The sequence below is a fragment of the Pituophis catenifer genome, unplaced genomic scaffold (genome assembly GCF_029215685.1).
Source record: "Pituophis catenifer annectens isolate HBS135680 unplaced genomic scaffold, rPitCat1.0.hap2 SCAF_1, whole genome shotgun sequence".
Lineage (NCBI taxonomy): Eukaryota > Metazoa > Chordata > Lepidosauria > Squamata > Colubridae > Pituophis > Pituophis catenifer.
Window position 1 is genome coordinate 249,340,347 of NW_027256881.1, and position 25,721 is coordinate 249,366,067.

The 25,721-nt window shown below is 41.7% G+C and overlaps 1 protein-coding gene across 1 annotated transcript in view; it reads right to left on the reverse strand.

Annotated features, from left to right (window-relative positions):
* Window positions 1-770: 770 nt before the first annotated feature.
* TMEM86A (transmembrane protein 86A) overlaps window positions 771-25,721 on the reverse strand; it is a 48,434-nt gene continuing 23,483 nt past the window's right edge. The window contains exons 2-3 of the mRNA XM_070957433.1: window positions 2,629-2,893; window positions 771-1,198 (exon numbers count right to left, since the gene is read on the reverse strand). Of these exons, the coding sequence (XP_070813534.1) occupies window positions 771-1,198; window positions 2,629-2,893 (693 nt within the window). The remainder of the gene's footprint in view (window positions 1,199-2,628; window positions 2,894-25,721) is intronic.

Consider the following 25,721-nt stretch of genomic DNA (forward strand, 5'->3'; position numbering starts at 1 on the left):
TGATTCACTGAACAGCATGACTTGATTTATGGTTAAAACCCTTTTTTTCCACGTTTTTCCCTGCCTCCAACCTCTACCAGCCTGAAAATGTTCATTGCATTTTGTTGTTGCTTTTAAAATCTGCAGAAAAACAGATGCTCTGCAGGATTCACATTCACCAAAATAAAAATTAAAAAAAGGCTATGCATGGCCTATAAATACAGGATTTCACGAATCTGGAATTTAAACTGATTTCTCCCAAGGACAGCATAAATTACATTAAGCATAGTGATTGACATGAGTGCTCCTACATCCTGTGATTATTTTTCAGGTCCCAAAGATTTCTTGTGTAGACTCACAATGGCTAACAGTTCTAATGCAATGTATGCAATACAGGGGCTTAGGCAGCATGGAGACTCTTTTTTGTGTGATTTTTGCACATTCCGCGTTGAAGGCAAAGCTCTTAAATTCCAGTGTATTGCCTACCTTATTTAATAGTAATATTGTCCTGAAATGAGCTTTGTCCCACTGGAATGTTCAGCACCAGTTTCTGTATTATACAAATACACTAATGTGTTAAGAGAGGTTTCCAAGGGTCAAGAAGTAAATACTCTAAACCTCCACTGTGAGTTCCATACTCCAATCAACAGGACTAGACAAGACCATCCAAATACTATAAAGAAAAGCTTCAAAGAAGCAAGATTTGCAGTCACAGATTCTGAAACATCCTCCAGGATGAGTGCAGCTGTAGCATCCCCAACAGAGCTGATGGATGTGCGGGCATCAGTCTCTTATTTTCTCTTTTTGAAAACTTCTTCATCCTTGCTCTCCACCGCAGAAAGTGCAATGAGCATTTGAGCCGCGTAGTAAGTGGCCATGATGATGACCCTTGAGTAGGGGACAGGAAAGCAGAATTTGTTGACTGCAATAGTCAGGTCAGATACCATGAAAAGCACAGAACCGATGCAAGCAGAAAGCTTGGTCCAAGTCCACAGGTCGTTGCAGAGCTGCACACCAGCCATAGCCCGCCAGCCCATGAAGCCAATTAAGGCAACGTAGACAGCTACCAAATAGGTAAATGGGCCTGACAGGTAGGAATACAGGAAGGTGTAGCAGAAACTGGACACCAAGCCAATCCCAAAACCAACTTTCAGGTCCCAAGGTTTAATTCCAAATGCTGAAGAATACAGTATATGTGTAATACCGAACATCAACAAGCCTGGGGAAGGAGAACAAATGCTCTGAATTAGTAGAGAACAAAGTACTTAGCATAGATCACAATGGTAATTTTAGAACAATGCTCAGCAAAAATTACAAGTGAAAAATGGTGTATGCTGTGTCCAATCATTTCTACAAATGCCACCATTTACCTCACAAAAACTGTGACAATAAAGATGTTTTCTGTTGTCTGTTCCTTTTTTTTTTTTGGTCCCAGGATGAAATTCATAGTTTCATTATAGTCTTTGTCATCCTTTTGTATCCTGAACTAATTTTTATAAATCACTCCTGCCCAGATGTTGAATTAATAAACCAAGAAACAAATTCATATTCACAATAGATGCCAGAAATCTGTAGTATTTTTAGTTTGTCATTCATACATCCCAATTATCCTTGAAGAAACTCAGATGTGACCTGAGACTAAATCACTCGTAGCCCTTTGCATCATGTGAGTAGGAAAAAGAGGTACAAGAATTTCACTTGAAACAGAGCTTATGTTTAATACCCAGCAGTTGGCATGAATTGTATGTCTTCACAACTTTTCTACAATAAATCTTCCAGTTTGAGAGTTTGCATCTTTGGAAAACTGTTCTGCCTGGCTTGCCAAGGAGAGCCCGACACAGACTGAGCTGTCTTCATCGATACAACCACTAATGCACATTCTTTGTAGATCCGATGACTGGCTTAATTCTGATACTGAAAGGATACCTTGGATTACAACAAAAATCTGCCAAATTTATTGTAAGGGGAAAACTAGTGAACTAGTATAATATAGAAAATGTATATTGTACCTGTAACTCTTAGAAAAACAGTTGATGCCTCCTGCCAGAGATGTCATCACAAAAAGTCACATCTTCATTTCTTCAAGGGTAATTGGGATGTATGAATGACAAACTAAAAATACTACAGATCTCTGGCACCTATTGTAATTATGAATTTGTTGCTTGATTTATTAATTCAACATCTGGGCAGGAGTGATTTAGAAAAATTAGTTCAGGATGCAAAGGAATGACCAAGACTATAATGAAACCATGATTTCCATCCTGGTTATAAAAGGAACAGATAACAGAAAATATTTCAGGGGAAAGATCCCTCACTATCCAATAAATCTATTCCTGTATAAGCCACATGGTACCCAGGCTTAATCTACTTTCTCCACATTCTGCAACTCAAATCAGGGTAATTGGACTGAAGGTAAAGAGGTTAGAGCAGGCAGTGACATCCCTTCATGTAGCAACATGACATTTTCTCATCCCAGCCTCTTGTTACTGGTTCCCATATCTCTAGTTATATACTAACACTTCACCCGGGAACAGACCGGTTCCAGTTCCAGTACCAAAACTGGGTGTTGATTCCACTCATTTATCCTTGCAAGCAACTTGGCATTTTCCCCCAAAGGTTCTATGTTCCCTTCAAAACAAACCCACTAACCATGAATAAAGTAGCCTTGCTCTTGCCAGATGAGGAAAGCATCTCCCAAGGCAGAGAATATCAAACCAGCAAAGATCCTACAGGCATTGTGATGGGCTGTCAGGAAATTGATCCCATGTGCCAGCAGGAAGACCCATAAGCAGAAGATTGGCAAACACTTGATCAGGGCACTGAACCAGGAAGGGCTGGACGTTGGCAACCAGAGGACAAAGTAGACACAGGTGGCTTTGAAAAAGGGCACGAGTTTAGGACCTTCACTCTTCACCTAGAAGAAATAAGAAGTGGATATTAAGGTCTATTTCAATAGCTATGGAGCCCCAAAGAGTAAACAACAGGGCCAAATCCTTCCTCAGAGTCTAGACAGCCTACTTCCCCTTTTGTTCAAAAATCTTGCTGATCAGCAGCATTTTCAAAAACAAAAGTATCTTGAACTTTACCATACTTTCGCTCTCTCCATATGTCATCAGCTGTTTAGCCTCAGAACTTTTCCATGCCAAGAACAGAAGTTTACTTCCTGTAAAGTATCAGCATCTTGGAAATCTGATTATGATTAGGGTTTTTACCATGTACTGTACTAGTGTTTGTATACAGGAGTGAAATGTGTTCTAAATTAGTTCTGAAGTTTAGTTCTCTCTCACACATATATATTCTACTCTGCATATACTGTACATGCTCAAACAAATATAATTTTCCAAAACCATAGCCCCAGCAAGGCATATGCTGCTTTATAGTCCTTTTCCTGGCATCATTCATTTATTTATATGCATATATAGGTAGACAGAATATTGGAAAGTCTTAAGATGTAAGGAGTCCTTCAAGATGTGTGGGCCTTTACCCTTTTAAGTTCTCTGGTCAGCATGAAGGGCACTGGATTAGGGAATATCAGGCTAGATCAAGAGCAGACAATGGTTTTTAGCCAAGATCAGAATGACTTTTTAAATTACTTTGGCTTCCAAGGTGAGCAAGAGTGTATGTGCAGTGATGTGGTAATGCCATCAAATGCATGGAGATGAAGTGTATTTCTCCACTTAAGTTTGCTTGAAAATAGGGGGACAAACTAGCAATGGTCAGCTATTTTGCAGCCAAATGTTATGGCACAAAATGGGTAGGGAGCAGCATAGAATTTCAGACGTGGATTGCCCAGCCTTCCCTAAGAAGTTTACAAAAGGCTTCAATATGTCATTACCGCCCTCAGGATCCTCACACAACTATAACCACTCATCCACTGTCATTCAATAAACATTTCTCAACATGGTACTAAGTAGAATCAAACTTCCTGATAGTGTGAATTATGTGCATTCCCTTAATTGTTTAAGAGTTTAAGAGTTTATTAGATTTCTATACCGCCCTTCTCCCAAAGGACTCAGGGCGGTGTACAGCCATATTAAAACACATAGATTTATAAAATTTAAAACCAATTAAAATCGAATATAAAATTTGGCCGTGAATTAAAACATACATACATTTTAAAAATTCAGCAGTCCAGCTTGCTGAAACAGAAGGGTCTTAAGGGCACGGCGAAAAGTACGCAGGTCAGGGATAAGACGAAGCTCTAGGGGCAGCTCATTCCAGAGGGCTGATGCCCCCACAGAGAAGGCTCTCCCCCTGGGTGTCGCCAGTCGGCATTGTTTGGCCGACAGCACCCTGAGGAGTCCCTCTCTGTGGGAGCATATTGGCCGGTGGAAGGTTGTTGCTGGCAGAAGGCAGTCTCGTATATACCCCGGTCCTAAGCCATGGAGCACTTTAAAGGTGGTAACCAACACCTTGAATCGCACCCGGAAGACCACCAGGAGCCAGTGCAGCTCGCGCAGGAGGGGTGTTACGTGGGTGCGCCGAGTTGCATCCATAACCACCCGCGCGGCCGCATTCTGGACCAGTTGGAGCCTCAGAGTGCTTTTCAAGGGGAGCCCCATGTAGAGAGCATTGCAGTAGTCCAGACGTGACGTGACGAAGGCATCAGTGATCGTGCGCAGGGCATCCCAGTCCAGAAAGGGACACAACTGGTGGATCAGGCGAACCTGATAAAAAGCTCCCATGGCCACGGCCGTCATGTGATCTTCCAAAGACAGCCGTGCATCCAGGAGAACACCCAAGTTGCGAGCCCTCTCTGAGGGGGCCAAGGTCTCGCCCCCAATAGTCAGCGATGGAACCAGCTGACTATACTGGGACACCGGAAGCCACAGCCACTTGGTCTTGGAGGGGTTGAGTTTGAGCTTGTTTCTCCCCATCCAGATCCGCACAGCCTCCAGGCACTGGGACATCACATCAAGGGCATCATTGGGGTGGTCCGGGGTGGAGATGTACAGCTGAGTATTGCCAGCATACTGGTGGAATCTCACCCTGAAACCACGGATGATCTCGCCCAGCGGCTTCACATAAATGTTGAACAGAAGGGGCTAGAGGACTGACCCTTGCGGCACCCCACATACATGGCGCCTTGAGGTCGACCTCTGCCCCCCTGCCAACATAAACTGCACATGGTCGGAGAGGAAAGAGGAGAACCACCGCAGCACGGTGCCCCCCACTTCCAACCCCTCCAATCGTCGCAGCATGATACCATGGTTGATGGTATCAAAAGCCGCTGAGAGATCTAATAGGACCAGGACAGAGGAGCAACCCCTCCCGAGCCCTCCAGAGATCATCAACCAATGCGACCAATGCCGTTTCCGTGTTGTGCCCTGGCCTGAAGCCCGACAGAAACGGATCTAGATAATCGGCTTCATCCAGGGACTGGGGAAGTTGTCGCGCCACCACACTCTCAACAACCTTCGCCACAAAGCGAAGGTTGGAGACTGGGCGATAATTCGCTAATACAGCCAGGTCCAGGGAGGGCTTCTTGAGGAGGGGCCTCACCACTGCCTCTTTCAAAGAGGGGGGGGATGTAACCCTTGCTCAAAAAAGTGTTAATAATCCCCTGGAGCCAGCCTCGTGTAACCTCCGGGAAGCCAGCACCAACCAGGAGGGACACGGATCCAATAAACATGTGGCAGCGCTAAGCCTTCCCAGAATCCTGTCCACGTCCTCAGGAGTCACAAGGTCAAACCCCTCCCAGATAACATTCTCAAGACCCCCCCTCCGTCATCCCATCCAGATCTACCCAATCAGAGTCCATACCTTCCCGAATCTGAGTGACTTTGTCATGCAGGAATTGCACAAAATTCTCAGCCCTGCCCTGCAAGGGGTCGTCCCTCGCTCCCGGATGAAGGAGGGAGCGAGTCACCCTAAACAGGGTTGCTGGGTGGTTCTCTGCAGACCCGATAAGAGAGGAAAAATAATTAAATTTTGCCACTTTTATCGCCACTAGGTAGATCTTAATATGAGACCTCACCAGTGTTCAGTCAGAGTGACTGGCCCTCTAATCACTCTCCAGGTGTCTTTTCCAGTGCTTCATCTCTCTCAGCTCTTCAGAAAACCAGGGAGCCAATTGAGATTGGCACCGGGTTAGAGGCCACAAAGCCATGACACGGTCCAAAGCTCCAGCTGCCACTCTATCCCAGGCGGCCACCAGTTCTTCAGTCGCGCCATGAGCCAGAGCCTCAGGGAATGGCCCAAGCTCCGTCAGGAACCTATCCGGGTCCATCAGGCGCCTGGGACGGAACCACCTAGTCGGTTCCGTCTCCCTGCGGCGAGGTGTAGCAGTTCGAAAGTCCATGTGAAGGAGGGAGTGATCGGACCATGACAAGGGCTCAATGACTAAATCCCCTATTTCCAGATCACTCTGCCACTGACCAGAGACAAAAATCAAGTCCAGAGTGTGTCCCCACATGTGAGTAAGGCCTTGAACTAACTGGGTCAGGTCCAAGGCCGTCATGGAAGCCAAGAACTCCCGAGCCGCCATAGACGTATTGCCGACAGATGGCAGGTTGAAATCCTCCATAACCATAAGCCTGGGGGTATCAACTGCCACCCCGGCTATCATGTCAGGCAGCTCGGGCAGGGCTGCTGCCACGCAGCAGGAAGCCAAGTACGTAATCAGCAGGCCCATCTGTACCCCACGACCCCACTTCACAAGGAGGGACTCACATCTGGCTATCTGAAGTACAGTGGCCTCCCTCGGACATAGACTTTCTTTAATAATAACCGCCACCACCCCCCGCCCCTACCCTGAGCCCTTGGCTGATGGAATGCTCGGAAACCTGGTGGCCACATTTCAACAAGGGGCACCCCCCCTTCCGGCCCCAGCCAGGTCTCCGTAATACCTGCCACATCCGCTCCCCCCTCCTGAATAAGATCATAAATGAGGGGGGCCTTATTTATCACGGACCTGGCATTGCACAACATCAGCCAATAGCTCAGGCCCTGAGGATCTGTGCTACCTGGGGAACGAGAAAAGCATTGGGGACCGGAGTGCGCAATCGCTCGAAGATAGTGGGTACGCACTCCCATAACATGATATGGCCCCCTGCTTCCACCATACCTGCCCCTCCCACCCACAGTACAAATCAAACAGCCCTCATTAGATCAAGCTCTAGCCCCCTCCCTGTGTGTTCAAACCTGCACCCCCAATGCCGCAATCCCCCGCCAGACCTGGCCTTCACCTTGGTGGGCTACCCCCAAACCCCCTTTGGTCACCCCCGAACCCCTTAAAATTTTAATTAAAAACCCATTTAAAAACCCCCTTAATTTCTTCTTTGCAGCATGCATCTCTCAGGGTTCCAAAACCCGTCATCAAGATAGGCCCTCGATAACGTGGAGGGCCAGGTCTGCGAGAGGGGGGAGTCTCGCAGTACAAGAAGCTTAGTCTTTGTATACATCCAGAGCTCTGGATGATGGTATGATATGGCCTGGGAGTCCACCATGATGATCCAAAAAGTCCAGGGAAAGAAGAAGCCAGGTGTAGCTGGCAACGTCTCTACTGACCTCTCACGGCAGTAGGCAGGAGTCATGGCGCTCTGATCACCGGGGGGCAAACCTCCAAACCACCCTTTCACGGTGGTTGGCCTACTGGCCATGGAGAAGCTGGAACAACCCCCCCCCCCCCCGGTGATGGATGCGCAGTGCAAAACCAGCTCCCTCACTACACCCCGATGCTGCATCTCTCCAAACAGCAATTGAGCAAAGATGGAAAATAAGGGCAGTCCACGTGGGCTCAAATGGCAGGCGTACCACGGAAATAAAAGATGGATACGGGCAGGGGCTATTTCCATCCGGTGAATTTACCTTCCCTACAATCTCTTTTTAATTGCTTTAGAAATATGGATAGTCCTAGCACTTTGCTGGTACATGACAGCTAATGTTAATTTGTGATTCAACCTCATTTTTCATCAATTTGTAAGATTAAGGCTGCAAACGATTAGGAATTTAAATTCAGAGTGACCCAAATAAACATTGGTCTTAATTAGGGCTATAATACATCCATGATTCCATGACAGGCCCAGCCCATTTCTGAACTGATTCTATGCAAACCCATCACTGTGATTTATTTGGCAGATTGTGTCCCAAACCTTCTACATTTTCGATGAATAACAATGCATTTTGCATTACCTCATCATATTTTATTTGTTAGCTACCATCCTTAGGACACTTTTAAATTAATACTTGAACACTGAAATTATAGGCATATGGGGTAGAATTTGTTTTTCAGTAAGTGCACAAAAGATCAGCCTTAATAAGTCTGCACAAAAGAACCTGTGGTGTTTTTTTTAACATGAGCTGGATAAATGTGTAAATATTTAGAAATTGTACAAGGTGTTCCTTCAAAAGGCTTTTCCAAAGCAATTCACTTTTATTGGCACTTAAATATATCATTTCACACTGATCTCTACAAGAGCAATAACATGTGCTACAATTGCTGTAGGATAGGATAGCCTACTAGGAAAGAGTTTACTAAGCAGTTGTTTTAGTATTGCTTGGTCTCCACCCCCCCCCCCCCAAAAATGCATTACTGAACTGAGAAATCTTTGAGTATTTTATCTAAGACATGATTCACAAATTTAAACTGGCATTGTCCATCACCACACATTCTAATTCAGTGACAATAAATCCTATTCCCATTTATAAAAGTTCTGGAAAACATTCAATATGTTTAAATAATGCATTGACCAACTTGTTTAAAAGAGAGGCATGAGAACACTTTTTTAATGCAAGTTACTCAGAAGAAATTCTACAACCTGGAAATGGTGGTAGCTTCACTGAAAATGGATATTTTCTATGGATGGGGGCCCTGTGATAGAGAATGATTTATTCTAATAATATCGACATAGAGAAACAGTTTAGGAATAGAGACATACAGATGGAAGACACAGGATTGACTTGCCATCTTTCCTTCAACCAAATGGAATGCTCCCCTTTTAGGTTAGAGGCAGCCCATCCTGCCCAACAGGTTCTTCCTATACAGATAGTCCTCGACTTATGACCACAATGGAGCCCAAAATTTTATGTTGCTAAGTGAGAAATTTGTTGAATGTTGCCCCATTTTACAACTTTCCTTGCCATATTTGTTAAGTGAATCACTGCAGCTGTTAAATTAGTAACATCATTGTTAAGTGAATCTGGTTTTCCCATTGACTTTGCTTGCAGGAAAGTCGTAGAAGGTGATCACATGACCCCAGGACACTGCAACTGTCATAAACGTGAGTCAGTTATCAAGCATCCAAATCAGAGGTGGGTTTCAGCAGGTTCTGACCAGTTCTGGAGAACCGGTAGTGGAAATTTTGAGTAGTTCGGAGAATCGGTAGTAAAAATTCTGACTAGCCATCTATTCTCTGTCTCCTGAATCCCAGCTGATTGGGAGGAAATGGGGATTTTACAGTGACCTTCCCCTGGATTGGAAAGCGAATGGAGATTTTACACTATTCTTCCCATGCCACACCCACCAAGCCACGCCCACCAAGCCATGCCACATCCACCAAGCCATACCCATAGAACTGGTAGTAAAAAAATTTGAAACCCACCACTGATCCAAAAGCAAATCCCACGACCTCGGGGATACTGCAATGGTCATAGTGACCATTCTGAAAGAAAAACGGTCGTAAGTCTCTTTTTCCAGTGCCGTTGTAACTTCGAACAATCACTAAACAAACTGTTGTAAATTGAGGACTATCTGGTATTTCATTTTAGTTTTCCAATACTTAATCTATATTTCAAAGTATAAAGCATGAATGGTAATAACTGGGCTGTGTTGAGTGGATTTTATCTTTCTGAGCGTTTTTAAAATAATTTTTTGGATCTTTCCAAATCTGGGATCTTTTCCCAAGCATGCTATTCTTCATTTGTTTCTTACTGTTCTCAGTTTAATTTCTGCCCTTTTGGTTGGTCACCACCTTCATTACAGAGCAAGCTTTAATCCAAACTCTGTGATTTACCTCTTCACTTCTGACTCTTTTCTTAGTACAGCATTACAATAAGGCTATTAGATCTGAGCTATTTTTTTTTTTTTAAAATTGGATAGCATACAAAACACAAGTGTCAGGACACAAATTGGAGTGTCCTGCCTTACAAAATCAATGATCCCATCTTTCATGAATACCAAATAAAGGCTAAACCAATTCAATAAAAATTGGGCAGGAGCAGTAGGTTTAGTGTTAGTCACAATCCCTCTTACATTGGAGATGTAATAAATTTGAAGGCACTTTAATATGCATGATTTGGCCACGCTCCTTTCTGATTTGACATTAACATTTTGGTGGAGAAGGTGTTTGGAATGAAATAAAACCATTTAATATATATATTGGTAAATTATATTCAGAACTCTGAAATGTATCTGTGTATGAGAAGCATTGGTTATATTGCATTTGAACAATGCTCCCGCAAAAAAAAACGTGATTATGTACTACTTCAAGGATATTTGTTCCCCAGAGTCTAAGGGTAATTTAATAAAATTTGTCAATTCTCAACTTTTGAATTGGCTCTATAGCAACAAGGGAAAAATAAGAAAATATGATTCTGTGTGGCCTAATGTATTATAGAAAATTAGATAAATGTCATTGTTTATGTCTTTCTTTTTAATTCTTCTTCCCTGTATTTATTTCTCTTGTATCTATGCTCTCTTGTAGTTTGTAATATTCAGAGTTTGAGAGAAAGGGAGACTTTACTTTAAACTGGTTAAATGGCATTTGCAGGTTGCGCTTTTTTGCTTCCTTTTTATATTTGTTAAGAAATTCATTAAAATCATGCATTACAAAATCTGGGCAGCAAAAATCTAGTTAGCTACTAGAATGCAGCACAGGTACAGAAAACTCTAACACTGTATTGCTATACAGTGTATGTTAACCTCAGATTATGCAGTCTATATCTGATAACTGTAACGAGGAACTGCTGCAATTTCTCCACATAATCAATATTATCTGAGGGCACTGGATCCCATGCAAATTGCTATTTTATAAAATTTCCCGGTAACAAGGTCATGAGGTTTTCTTAAATCAAATATATGTCTAGGTTTGTCTCAAAACTGACATTTCTGATTGCCGATTCTCACCAAAAGGAGAATTTGCATCACCTCAGACAGAGCATCTCTCCTCAACTCAGAGGGAAATTGCAGAGCTGATATATCCAGCAAAGTCTGAGTTTTTGAAAAAGCAAATAGAGAACATTTGCCAGAAAAATATAATTAAACCCTTGGCGACAGGCCCTTAAAACCCCTTCATACTGAACCTGTCACTGCTTTAATTTGGCAGTAAAAAAAAAAAAAGGAATCCTGGCACAATAATAAAGGTGCAGAGAATGAATGACTCAATGAAAATTAATCAAGTCAGCATTAAAAAAGAATCGGCCTATCAAAGGAGGTACAAATTCCTTAGAGTTATATATTAGCATGTACCTTTATCCTCAGAAACTTGAGTCAAAGAATTATATTATTTAAATATCTGGAGTTTTGCAGCCCAGATATGCTACTGAGATAAAATAAATCCTGCTATTAATAGTACGTATAAACTCTTGCCCCTCCCTCCCAAATGTATGCATAGTTTAGACAAACAGATTGTAACTTATTAGGGCTGTGTACCAGAGGTGGGTTTCAGAAAGTTCTGATCAGTTCTGGAGAACCGGGAGCGGAAATTTTGAGTAGTTCGGAGAACTGGTAATAAAAATTCTGACTGGTCCCGCCCCCATATATTCTCTGCTTCCCAAGTCCCAGCTGATTGGGACGAAATGGGAATTTTGCAGTAACCTTCCCCTGGAGTGGTGTGGGAATGGAGATTTTACAGTATCCTTCCCCTGCCATGCCCACCAAGCCACATTCACAGAACCGGTAGTAAAAAATTTTGAAACCCACCACTGCTGTGTACACTTTGATTTGGGAGAGGGGGGGGGGTGTAACTACTTTGGATCTTATGCAAGCAGAATATCAATCTGCTACTCATTAAATTAGCCTGACATTTTTCAGACTTCTGCTGTTTCAAGAAGTCCCCTACTGAAGTTAATGAGACTCTTAAAGTAGCTCCGTACATGGAAGCCTGAAAAAAAAAGGCATAGTGAAATGAAAAAATAGTGTTATGGAAAGTATCTACGAAGGGGGAGGTGATGCGATAAGACTGCAATAAGGTGGCAGGTTCCCAGGAAGAAAGGATTACATTGGGAGGAGGGGAGATAAAATACAGCACAGTCTGGAGCTGGATTTGGGAAGAGAAAGAGATTGAGGAGAGTCACTCACTAGAATATTCCAGAGCAATAGTCCCACACGCCTGTCCAGTCTGATGAACTGAGTCAAAAGCTGGATCTCCCCAGTAACAAGGGCAGGACTTAACAGCTATGACAGATTCAGTCCATCAATCTGAACAGACGAGTACAACCCATCCTGGCTGCTGTCTCCACCCACAATGGAGAATTTCTCAGGGTATACTTAAATCAGAATATTTTACTGCATAATTCCAATGCAGACAGGGATGAGCCAACCCTGAAGATGTTTCAGAGCCAAGCGACCCAGCCTCCTAGTTGATGAGGCATATTGTGTTTGGCATGTTGAAATTTCAGAACAATTTTCAAGGCAGCTTCTTGAAAGTAAAATAAGTAGCCTAAATGAGAAATAATGAAAACAAGGATTCCCCCCATAGTCATTTTAAGGAGGATTATGAAAGTGGTCAGAACTATCCAGAAGCAAAATTTGAAACTAGCCAGGAAAGGAAAGGTAAATTTCCTACCTATGAAATCACCCAGACAAAAAACAGAAGTTACTGCACCAGAGTTGACTTGGAAGAAATATTTCATATGCCATGTGCTGCAGGCACTATTCCTTAAAAATAGTTTAAAGCACAGATTAAGAACAAATTGTGCGTAAAATAATGCTGACAGGAAGTCATTGGCAGTAGGGTAGAGATCAGGAAATGGATACAGTTAACATGGCCATTCAACTCTGCCATACTCCCTTGTAAACAGAATATAGTGATAAGCACGTACCCATCACAAATGTTAGATCCCTGAAGTAGATATAGGCAATAGGAATTCTGATTTAAACAATTGAGGAGTAACTAGCAATACCATGAGCCTCCTGCCTGGAATGTAGTAGGTAGTCAAGGCTAAAATTCTTATTCAGGAAACCATTGGGGATCTAAGAAATTCACCTCAACTTCCATTGTAAGTGGGTCATATTGATCAGAATGAAGTACAAACTGACAACTAATTCCCATTTCTCTTTCCAAATTAATACACTTATGACCAGTGACCTGGCAACCCAGGATTGATGTCACTTATTTTCCAGTTGCAGGATTGTATTCTAAACCTGCAACCTTATCAACAGTAACCTCAGAGCAAGTTTCACTGAAGTGAATAAAGCCTAGTTTATTTGAATAAAGGAGACTATTTGTAGCTCAGGGTTGAAATGAGGAGTCCTTGGTGCTCTCTGAGCTTGGTTGTTTGTTTGCAGACATTTCATTACCTGATCTAGGCAACATCATCAGTGCTAGATCGCTAGCACTGATGACGTTACCTAATTTGGGTAATGAAACATCTTCAAAAAAAACAACCAAGTTCAGAGAGCACCATTATTTCAATAAACGTGTTAAGTCCAAAGAACATTCCTTCTGATTGGGGACCCTGCCCTCTAACCCCAAAGTTCTTCATTCAATAGCATCAGCAGTTTTCTAAAGAGACCAGTCATTTCCTGGTCTCTTTAGAAGAGATCACTTACTCATTTATTTAGAGACTCAGGGCGGCTTATTAAAGCCCCTTATTAAAGCTCTGCTACCCTTGAATGAAAAATTAGAACATTTTTTCTCATGAGAAAGCAAAGACATGAGAGCAAAGAAATGCTGGTTTTGCCTAAGAAGCATACCACTCATTGATTTCCAAGTGAGGGGAGAATAAGTGAGGGCACTTCTTAGCACAATCACACTTTGTGTTTTCCCAGATTAGCTAGAGTCCTACTGACCCAGGAGGCTGATTAATTTTAAGGGCTGAGGCTGGCTGGCAATTTATCCAAAACTGGAGAAAATATGACCACTTCCTCCTCCTCCATCATCATCATCATCAGGTTTATGGGTGCTCTGATCTTTCTATTACCTTTGCTTCTACTACTATATCATGCCACCCAGTTCATGGATGCAAGCAAGTTCAGTAGCCCTGAAATTTAATTGTGAAAAGAAAGGCATTTAGGCAAGCCTCCACTTCACGATGTTTCATAAGCCCTGCACAATCAGCACTTGATTTTCCCTGCCTACATAAGCAATCTTTACCAGAAATTTGGATCTCAATTCTTCTACTAACTAGCTGGTTTTGGGCAGTTTCACAGTGCATAAAACTGGTCTCTCTTCCTTCCAGAGATCAAGAAGGCCACAGAAAAGCAGAGGCTCTAAATTACCATCTACAACCATAGTTAAAGCCATTGTGAAGAGTGCCTGCAGCAGACTGCTGCCATCCTGCCTTTCCATTATTGCAGGGGCAGATAGACGTCTTTTTAACAGAAAATGGGGTTCCTTCGTACAGTGCTAAGGGGATGGCTACCAATATATTTTAATCTTGTTTTCTAAGGAGCAAGGGTGAGAAGTGTTGTGATGTTCAAAAGGCAGGACCAGTGGTGGGTTCCTCCCGGTTCTCCCGAGCCGGTAGCGGTGATGATATGACATCACTGAACCAGTTCTGCCCCCCCACCCCCTTGTGCCCCCCACCCCCTTGCGCCCCCCCAACCCCCGCATTATTCTTACCTTTTATTTGGCCCCACCCCCAATCTATTGCTGCCTCCTGAGTCCCAGGAGGCTGATGGCTAGAGGGAAAAAACCTGTTTAAACTCTTGCCATGGGGCTTCAAAGGTCCGCCCTACAGCTGATCAGTGTTAAAAGAAAACAAATGAGTAGATCGGTGCCTGCAAAAATGCATGAGTAGATCAGTGCCTGCAAAAATAAATGGGTAGATCGGTACAGCTCTGCAAGCAGTTAAAAGCCTGCTTGCAGAGCACTACTTACTAAAAGTACCTCTGCTAAATCCTAAAGAATTGTCACATGACCATCAAGCCACACCCACAAAATAAGCCACGCCTACAGAACCGGCAGTAAAAAAATTTAGAACCCACCTCTGGGCAAGACCCCAGTTGGGTTTCATTTTTGAACCCTTTTATCTGTTAAGTGAAGGGCAAGGGATTGGATCCTGGTTTCTCCTGTCTCTTGCCATCATTTTATCATTCATTCATTTGATTAATATGCTGCCCATCTCTCCTAGCAGAAGTGAAGACAATTAAAGATCTGCTTCTCACTGGTTTTAGGGATAGGGAAGGTAGAAATGGAGAAAAAGCTGTGTCTTAGAAAAAGGCCCCCAACAGTAAATTCTATGCATGAGATGGCTTTATGAACATACTTTGATAATAATGGAAAGCAACTACAGTATATACAGTATGTGGATAATGTGTATCTACCTACCTTCCTACATTCTTACACGCATACATATTGCCATGGAATGGCCACTAGGAGTCAACACCAACTTGAAGGCACAAAATTAATTACAAAATGTTCTTTTCTATTCCATTATCACTGACTTTTGTCTTTCAGATCCAGCTGTACTTAAAGCTTATTTCTAGTAGCAGGACATACGGTAGTTAAAAATTAAAAAATGGTCTTACCACCGGTATTTATTTTATCATCTATATTTTTACAGTATTTGGATTTTCTGCCTCGGGCACCAAAGCATCTGCAAGAGCATGAAGGTGGTTATTGGTGGCAGCCCTGATCAGCCTTGTGGACACCATCTTCATTTTTTAACACCATCCTCCCCCTTTCGTTCCATCACGACATAGCTCTGACACAGTTAGTCAAACAAAGATGGCCCAACATGTCTACAATGAAAAGACTCTGGGTGAATTTAACGAATCTTTCTATGCTTCAAATCACAGCTTCTCTAGAGGCCACTTAATCATTTATTCTACAATGTTCCAGGGAAAGAACATGGATTGCCCATTATACCAGCGAAAGAAAAAGGTGCTTTTTTTCCTCACATTTCATAGCATTTGTATTTTTGCCAGAGAAGGATTAGCAAGATGAAAGAATTGGTAATGAGATACTGAGATGAGAGCTTCTAGGTAACAGCTTTATTGATGATTGAATTATGTGTTGGAGGGGGCAGCAAATGAAGGACAAGGATGTGTGCACCCTTACAGATTATCCATAATCTGCATACAGTAATCAATTTGTGGTTTCCACAAAACTATCCTATAACATGCAGCAAATACCGGCCTCCTGAGAAAATCAGTTTCAGAATTAAATAACACCTGAAGCAAAATTCAAGGGAAATTTGTAGGAAAGATCTTACTTATGCGAAACTAGAGTTAACATGGTACAGGCAAAGAGCTCTAAGATTTAAGTAAACTGGTAAAAGTCTCACATATAACAGTAAAGTATAAATGAACTTAAAAGTATGTGTTTTTGTTACAGGTATCCTTAAGCTGAGGTTAGGTCCAATACTTCATTATGAAATGAATGTTGATTTCTTTTTTGGTACAGAAGTAAAAATGTTTTGACCTGATCCATTATTTACATAGCTGCATTCAGTACATCTCCCCAAGTGTAGCCTCCTTCTGAACTTCTGCCTCCTAACAATTCAGGAACATTTTGTATTGTAAGCCTGGGAAACTGAGTTGCAAAACTTATCATTTTGATATCAGAATGTACTGTCAGCGTGTGATTACCCTTACAACTTTTTATCAGCTTCTGACAACCTAGTTTCTGGGAATATGAAGGGAATACAACTGCCAGTATTTCTAGGCAGATTTTGAATGCTGGGGTTTTTAATTAAATAATGCTGATTATTGTACAGCAGCAAACTTAGAAATGCAGGTTTTTATATCCTAATGTATCCAAAATTTCTAGGCTGGGAAAAGCTGCTGAATATTACCAAATCTTTTAGGAAACCAATGACAAAGATATATCCATCCTACTAGTGCGACTCTCTTTTCTAGTGCAGTTCTTTTTAACTTTGTCCACTTTAAGGTATGTGACCTTCAACTCCCAGAATTCCCCAGCCAGCACGCTTCAGCAGCAACCAACTCTGATGCTTCCACTCAGTGCTTTCCTGTGGCTGGTCTATATCTAGATGTTTGTGGTTAACAGCTGTCCCTTCATTTGCAAATGAGCGAAAAAGAAGGAAAGGATAGGATCAAAGTGGCTTTTAATTAATTTTTAAATTAAATACTACTAATTGATGTTTCTCATATATTTACCGAAGTTCTTCCATCCATTAAAAAAAATCAATTTAGTAGCATTTGTGGAAGATTGCAAAAGCTGCATCGATCATTCTGGGAATCATGTGCTGTCCTAGAGAAGGAGTTTCATTGATTTATGTATTACAATATTGTGGTTTTATCTCTATGGAGATTCTCAGTTATCTATCCCAAAGGTGCTTTTCCAAGAGGCAACTGGAGTTTCGGGTAAAGAAAGTCCAGTTGCCGCTTGTGATTTTATGTCCTTTTCCAACAATTCCATCCACAAAATTATAACCATTTTAAGAAAAAGCTTGATAAGAGGCAAGAAAACCAACAGCAAAAAAACAAATGTTGCCTGTTCTTCCTGCAATTACTTCTTTGGCACAGAAACACACATCTGAAATTAAGTTTACCTGCAGCAGAATTATCCATTTATCAATTTCAAAGCTAGGAAAGCAAGTTATGTAAACATGCAACAATATTCATTTTCGTTGAATCGCGTGGCAAGAAATCTTTAAGCCTACAGTTTACTTGCTTGCCAAGATACTAACATTCATATCAAAGTTATCGTTCCTTTCTATTCTGTATTGGTCAGGCTGAAACTAAAATAATGGGGCCAGTTATGGCATTGCATTTCAGCAAAGACCCTGACAGACTGAAGCATGTCCAGAAGAGAGCAACCAAGGTGACAAGGCACCTGGAAGATAAAATGTTAAAAAATATTGGAAATGTTGGGTTTGTTTAGCTTGGAGAAGAGAAGACTGTGGGGAGACAGGGCAGCCATCTTCAAAAGGGTGAAGGATTGTCATGAGGGCAGAATTGTTCCAAATTGTTCCAAAATAAAATATCAGAAATCTTAGATTAAAAATACGAGTTATACTCACTTAACAACCATTCGTTTAGGGGTTGTTTAAAGTTATGACAGTGCTGAAAAAGTGAATTACAACCAGTCCTTGTACTGTACTTATGATGGTTACAGTGCATCTGTGGTCATGTGATCACAATTTGGGCACTTAGCAACCATTGCACATTTACAACAGTTGCAGTGTCTCATGATCACGTTTGTGACTTTCTCAGTTGGCTTTCGACAAGTGTAAATGATGGAAAAGCCATAAGGAGGTTGCAAGTTGCAGTCATGTAGCACTTAATGACCATGTGTGATTCATTTAACATCTTAAACCAGGACTGCTGTTGCTAAATGGAGCAGTCACACGATGTCTCACTTAATGACCACTTCACTTACCAATGGAGTTGCTGATCTCAATAGCATTGTTAAGCAAGGACTACTTGTACAAGGAAATAGTTTTCAGTTGGATATCTGAAAGGAGCTGCTTAACAACAAACAGCCTGGGGAAGTGGTGGAGGGGTCTAAATCAGGGGTGAAATGCTACAGGTTCACACCGGTTCGGGCAAACCAGTAGTGATAAAAGCTACCGGTTCAAGCGAACCGATAGTAAAAAAAAGCTACCAGTTCATCCAAACTGGTATTTCCAATGATCAGCTATGCCGCACGATTTATATTCACTAGAAAGCAAGAAATCCTACTTTCTAGCTAATATAAATTGCACAGCGCAGCTGCTTCCCCCCCTCGCTGTTCTACTTACCTTGTTAAGCCTATTTCCGCATGAAGTGCATGTTTGGTGTGCACTGTGCATGCTCACACAGCGTGCATTTGGCGCGCCCCACACATGCACGGGCAGCAAACTGGTGGCAATCCGTGGAGGATTTCACCACTGGTCTAAATGGAGATTGGATGGCTATTTGTCAAGGATACTATAGTAGTGGATTCATGGAGTAGATGGCTTCCAAAGTCCCCTGTCCCTTATTTTCCTTATCTAATTCCACATAGGCTTCCACACTCAATATCTGGGCAAAAAAGTTATAGTGGGGAAAGACTATTCTTCTATTGTACTAAAAATGGTAGTTTAGACCTTTACTTCTATCTCAGTGAATGTAGATTTTCAGAGTACAGGAACAACCTTGGTACATTGGAGCTTAGAAAGTCACTACCTACAGTGTCCACATCAAGGTGTTTTGTGAAAAATAGGTATGGTCCTTAATAAAACTATGTTGATCTTGACAACAGTAGCCTCACCATACATTACAGCAATTTATTTCACTAGCCCAGAAATTAATTCATTTGGCTTGCTCTTAAGGCATTAGAAAAACGTAGCATATTTTGGCTCATTTAAACTTACCCTGGGGTAAAAATGTATAGGGCCAAGCACTGGATAGAAAACATTATAACTGAAAAATGTAGCTGTGGAAAATATGAAGAAAAATGAGAAATGGTGGAAAATATTTGTAGCTCGGGTGGTAGATGTTGTTGGTGCTTTGTTCTCTGAGCTTGTTGTTTAGGAATGCAAAACAGCGGTTTTTAAAAAAAATATGCTCAAACTTTACTACAGTTTTGGAAGAAAATTGTACTAAACTGTTGGGATAGAAATGGTATAAAAGAAATTAAAGCTGAGAGAAACAAAACTTGACCTATACTTGAAAGATACTAAAATTCAACATGGATGGAATAAAATTTACATTACACCTGTAGTAAAATAGATGACCCACATTTTACAATACAATAAATTGTTAATTTGTATTGATTGATTCAAGAACTAATGGCTTAACATAAGGATCCAGAGGAACTTCCTAGATCCGTGATGGCGAACCTACGGAACGCGTGCCACAGGTGGCACGCAGAGCCATATTGGTGGGCACGCGAGCTCAGTTTGCTGACTTCTGGAAGTCAGGAAACTGGCTGTTTCCAGCCTCTGAAGGGCCAACGGGGGGTGGGGAAGGCCAATTTCGTCCTCTCCAGGTTCCTAGAAAGGCTCTGGAGCATGGGAGAGTGAAAAACGGGCCTTCCGGTCCCACCAGAAGTCTGCAAACAGGCTGTTTCTGGCCTTCGGAGGGCCTCCAGGGGGATGGGGAAGGCCGTTTTCACCCTCCCCCGTCTCCTAGAAAGTCTTTGGTGCCTGGGGAAGGTGAAAAATGGGGCCACCGTGCCATTGTATGCCAAAAGCGGGGGGAGCACGGCGGGGCACATGCACATGCACAGGAGGGCGGGGCACATAGAATTATGGGTGTGGGCATATGTGCAACCCCCCCTCCGCTCCCCCTCTTTTGACACGCGATGGCAAAAAGGTTAGCCATCACTGTTCTAGATGAATACCCAGCTGTTTTTGCCAGTCTATTTTTCTATCTCCTTCTGCTAGCTGACATTTTCTGCAGGTAAAATATTCAGAGCACAGTAACAATTTTAAAAGAGTAGCTATGTTATACTCTTAATGGGAAATTATGGTTTATTTAAGATTGCAGCAAGCTCCCGTTCCCGTGGAGAGGATAAAAGATTCTTATTTCTTTGATTTGTCTTCAGAAATTCTGTAATACAATTTTAGAGATGCATTAGACTGACTCATACCATTTATGCAGTTAGTTCCCGAGATGAAAATTGTTGGTTTTTAAAGCATTAATAAAAAGACAAAAATAGGCATAGTAAGGACATTTCTATTAAGACTAAATATTGGATCTTGGCTATATTTCAGGCAGACTACCAATTTCATTTCTAAAACAAATGTTCCAAGCATCCCAGAAGCATGTTCTGATTATGATTTGTCTAGTTTAAGTGAAAGGAACATCTCAAGGACACACAGAAAATAGCAGCAAGTTTCTAAATAATCAATGCCATTCATAGTAATTTCTTCCTGAACCAGATTACAAAATATTGACCTGACCTTGTAATGCAACTGAGCAGTAAATCACCATGACCCTACATTTAGCAAACAAGATGATCAAACCCACCTTAAATTGTGGTCCCAAGTTAAAACAATGTCCAGGCATGTAAGCTAAAGTTAGCAGAGGAAATCCAGCAGTTTTACATCAATGGATCTGACTCTCATAATCATGGCATGTGATGTGACCAAGAGTCTTCTCCAAGATTCTGCCCTTCCCCTATTTATTTATTTTTTTAAAAAGCCACTTCTAGATATATATTTTTTTTTTAAATCAAGCTTTAAAAATATCTGCATGTAAAAGTTAGTAAGGATGTGATACAATTGTCAAGGACAATGTGATAGTGTTGTCCTTTGACATGAATTCAACCACATTCAAAACAAATCATTTGGAATAGTTGGCTTCTCTAATCTCTAGGCCAGGTGGCAACAAGGTCAAATTACTCATTTTCATGTTACATATGGAATGATAAACTCTCCCTTTTCTTAGCTGGGTGCAGGAAGCAGCTGGAGCAAGGAAGAGGCTGCCAATGTCTGATAGATGCAGCAGAGTTTACATTGTCCTCTCTGGTGCAGCCCATAAAATGCATAATAATATGGGGATTTCCAGATGGGAGGCTAATCAGATTATGGACTGTGAGATACAGATAGAAATAAATATATAACCTCCTAATGTTATGGGATGGATTCAACATATCGTTGCCAATTTTCAAAATGCTTTTGTATTTTCAAAATGAGAAGACAATGCAATATTCTATATGGTTTGGCTTAACAATATGTTTAAAGGCAGAATTAATCTTATATTGCATCGTATGTATTTTTTTGTTTTCTTTATTTGCCTAGATTCTGTTTTCTTCCCAAGACATTTAGTTTATTTTAATTGCTGTAATATATATATATTTCTTACTGGATTATTGCTGATGCATCACTTTTTTTATTGTTATGCTTCATCAATACAACTATTAAAAGAAGGAACTGCAATGAGATACCATCGCCACAATCTCCACCATCACCAATCAGATGCTGCCACAACAGGAAGCTTGTAAGAAAGAGGAATTCTGATCATCTTTTGTGCTTCTGTTTCTCAAGAACAGTCATTTCATTTACAGTGAATGACACTGCCCAAATTACAAGATTTTACATCCTTTTTGCCTCCTTTGGAGGACAGCCACAGTTTGACTGCCTTCTTACCGGCTTGAGCAAAACAACCCAAATGCACTATTCCTGGCAGGATATCACTCGCCTTGATGGGCACAGAAGTGTACCATGCATACAAAGCAAAAGGATGGATGGGTGGCAGACATTTGTCTTCTCTTATTTCACCGAGGAAAGAGGAGAGAGGCGGGCAGGAACTTGAGTTGGTATGAGACAGTGATATTAGTTGCTGGCTCTGTGGGTCAAGCAGAGTTGAATGTAAGCATGCCCTGTCATAGCATCAGGAAGTTAGAGGAAGAATATGACTGGAGAATTGAAGGGGTGGGCAGAGTGAGTAATGTCCAGAGAAAGAAGAACTTACAGAAAAGATAGGCAAAACAGGCAGCATAATAAAAGAAAAAAATAATTAAAAGGCAACTAGGTTCTGAGAAGGCTTTTGTATTATTAGTTGGAAGAAACTCAACCTATATATTGCATAAATTTTTAGTGGGGACGAAAGTTGGGCCAGAGTGCAGGATGGTAGATGGGGATTGCTGCTCCTATACTGAGTTTAGGCTATGCAGTAAAATCTTCAATCTAAATCCCTTGTGTAGTACAGAATCCAGAACTGTTTCCTTCTCATGGATCACAGGAAAATTTACTCCTAATATTACACTGAATAGCTTAGGGATAGCTTCAATATTTTAGAAACTGCCCAAAGAAAAAGGGGCCAACCTATTCTCCAAAGCACCTGAAGGCAGGACAAGAAGCAATGGGTGGAAACTAATCAAGGAGAGAACCAACCTAGAACTAAGTGAGAAATTTCCTGACAGTTAGAACAATTAATCAGTGGAATAAGTTGCCTCCAGAAGTTGTGGGTGCTTTAACTTTGGAGGACAACCATTTGTCTGAAATGGTATAGGGCAGTGATGGCTAACCTTTTTGCTGTCGCGTGCCAAAAGTGGGGATCATGTGGGGGGATTGTGCACGCGTGTGCCCATACCCATAATTTAATGTGCCCCACCCCCGTGCATGCGCGTGTGACCCCCTCCCCCCTGCAGTACCCCCGCTTTTGGCACATGATGGCATGGTGGGCCCAGTAGGCCTGTTTTTCACCCTCCCCAGGCTCCAGAGGCTTTCTTGGAGCCTGGGGAGGGGGAAAACAGCCTTCCCTCCTGCCCCACCGGAGGCCCTCCGGAGGCCGGAAACAGCCCATTTCCCGAATTCAGGTGGGCCCGGAGTAGCGCAACACTCGCGTGCCCACAGATATGGCTCCGCATGCCACCTGTGGCATCTGTGCCATAGGTTCACCATTACGGGTATAGGGTCTCTTGCTTGAGCAGGGGGTTGGACTAGAAGGCCTCCTAGGTCCCAACTCCCTTATTCTGTTATCTCCACACTGAATCACCACTGTTGGGTGACTACTGCCTGCTCTTTATTTCTCAGGATTTTATAGGAGAAAGCTAGCCCACAAACACCAAAGCAATGGAAACTAAGCTAGCAAAGGGTGGGTCTTATTTCCCCCCCCCCTTGTTTTTCCCTCTTTGTTGGAAAGGGGAGAGGGATGATTTATTCCTCCAAGGCTATTAGTGGCACATATAGGGCCTGATTTCTTTGCACAATCTGCAAATGTGTTAAGTGCAGGGATGTTTACATAATTTAGAGAGACAAGATTGCAGCTATGATGGTGCAATTGAAGCTCTCCCTATTTACAGATTATTGTCTCCTAAAAATATAACCTAATATACCAAAGCTAACATTCCCTGCCATTCTCCCATAAAATGATATGACTGCCTGCTTGGAGGGTTGTTTTTTTTTTTTTACCATAACCCATGGACACCTCTCTAGCAGTGAACATAGATCAACTTTTGAGGGATTAAGAAGATACAAAAATGCCTTATATACTCACTTTATTACCAAAACATTGCCTTTCAGCAAGCATCTTTTGGTGGACAAAGCGCAGGGTTTGGAGAGAAGTTAGTTTAACAATCCCTTTTGCTTTGTCCCATTGGTGGGTGAGGCTAATGGGTTACAAGTTATATAACGACAGGACAGATATGCTGCTATTGATGTGCTCAACCTGATGGCAACCGATCCATCCATTCAATTCCAAACCTGCTGCAATTATATGAATTGGAGGAAGCAATTCTATGTGCCCGAAAGAGGCACATAGTGGAGGGGAAAAAATATCAACATTTTAAGCAGATCTTGGGTTTTCTGTGAACCTGAAGGGAACACTTTGTTAGGAAATGGTCATTGCCTAATTGGTTGGCCAGGAAATATATAAGCCAACATTGTATGTTTGTATTATGTGAATGTATTATGTAGCTTTAAGAACTGTGCTGAGTCATTGTGCATCCTGATTGGCTGAGCTCTGTAGCCAATGTATTTAAGGAGAGCTAAATTATGGTTAGTGTGGACACTATACCATTTTTACCTGCTGCTATGCTGTAACTCATTTTGATCTCTCTATGGTCAATTGTTTGATCATGATTATTTATTTTCTGCTTTCTGATATTTATTGAACTGTTTTTTATATTGTTCCTGATTGTTCCTTCTATTTTCCTACAAACTGGTAAGAAGATTTTATATCCCTGGATTGATCTTATATTGCACTTTATATGGCTAAGACTTGGATTGTTAAAGGACTATGATTTTGCTTTTCCCTAAAAATAAAATGCTATAAAACCCAGTTTGTCTGTATGTTATTCACAATTACTCTCAAAACGTTTCCATGCGTAAAACTCTTATGGTACTCTGCTTTATAAGACACAACTTCAGGTGTAACTCAAAAATATCCTTAACACACTTCACAAGGCCAGTCAGAAGCAACAGGAAGATTAAGGTTTAGTGACGTGGCAAAGGTGCTGACCTAGAAATTAGGAGACAGTGATTCCTAAGCCTGCCTCAGGCATGAAAGCCGGTTGGGTAACTTTGGACCAGTCATTCTCTCTCAGCCCAACTCACCTCATAGTTTTGTTGTTATGGAAAAGGCAGAAGGATATTAGGAATGTTTGCCACCTTGAGTTATTTATAAACACAATCAAGGCAGATATAAATAAATCAATAAATAAAGTATGCTTTACTGATCACAGACCATGAAATGTTCAACCCTCAGTTTCTAAGGAAGACATTATAGCACTGCCTTTTGAACGATAAGCCTGAGCTGTGTTGCAAGATTACTGGAAAGTTGAATGAAATACAGCAATGTTAAGGGTAGGATAGGGTTCTTAAATTGACTAAACAACCTCTTAACTGCTTTTGCTTTTTGCTTTGATTTTACACCAGATTTGACTCTGACTCTGCATTTTAAACAGCAGAGGGAGATTTATTTATAAAGCATATCAGGCAATACATGTCGCATAATAAGTTTTTTTAAAAAAATCTTGCCCTCAGATTTACAATAAAGTGGAGGAGGATTTGAATCCATGTATCCAAGAGAATACAATTCGAAGGTGACAGGTTTCAAGAATCAATCACCCACAATTATGATTTAAGTGAATGAATTTAGTTTGCCCATGGATGAACCACTGAACCTCTTGGGTGTACAGGCAGTCCTTGACATATGACCAGTTACTTAGCAATCATTTAAAGTTACAACAGACCTACCTGGGGCTACTTACAACCTGGATTCAAAAGTTCTGACTGTCACCATGATTGAACTGTAGGAACTC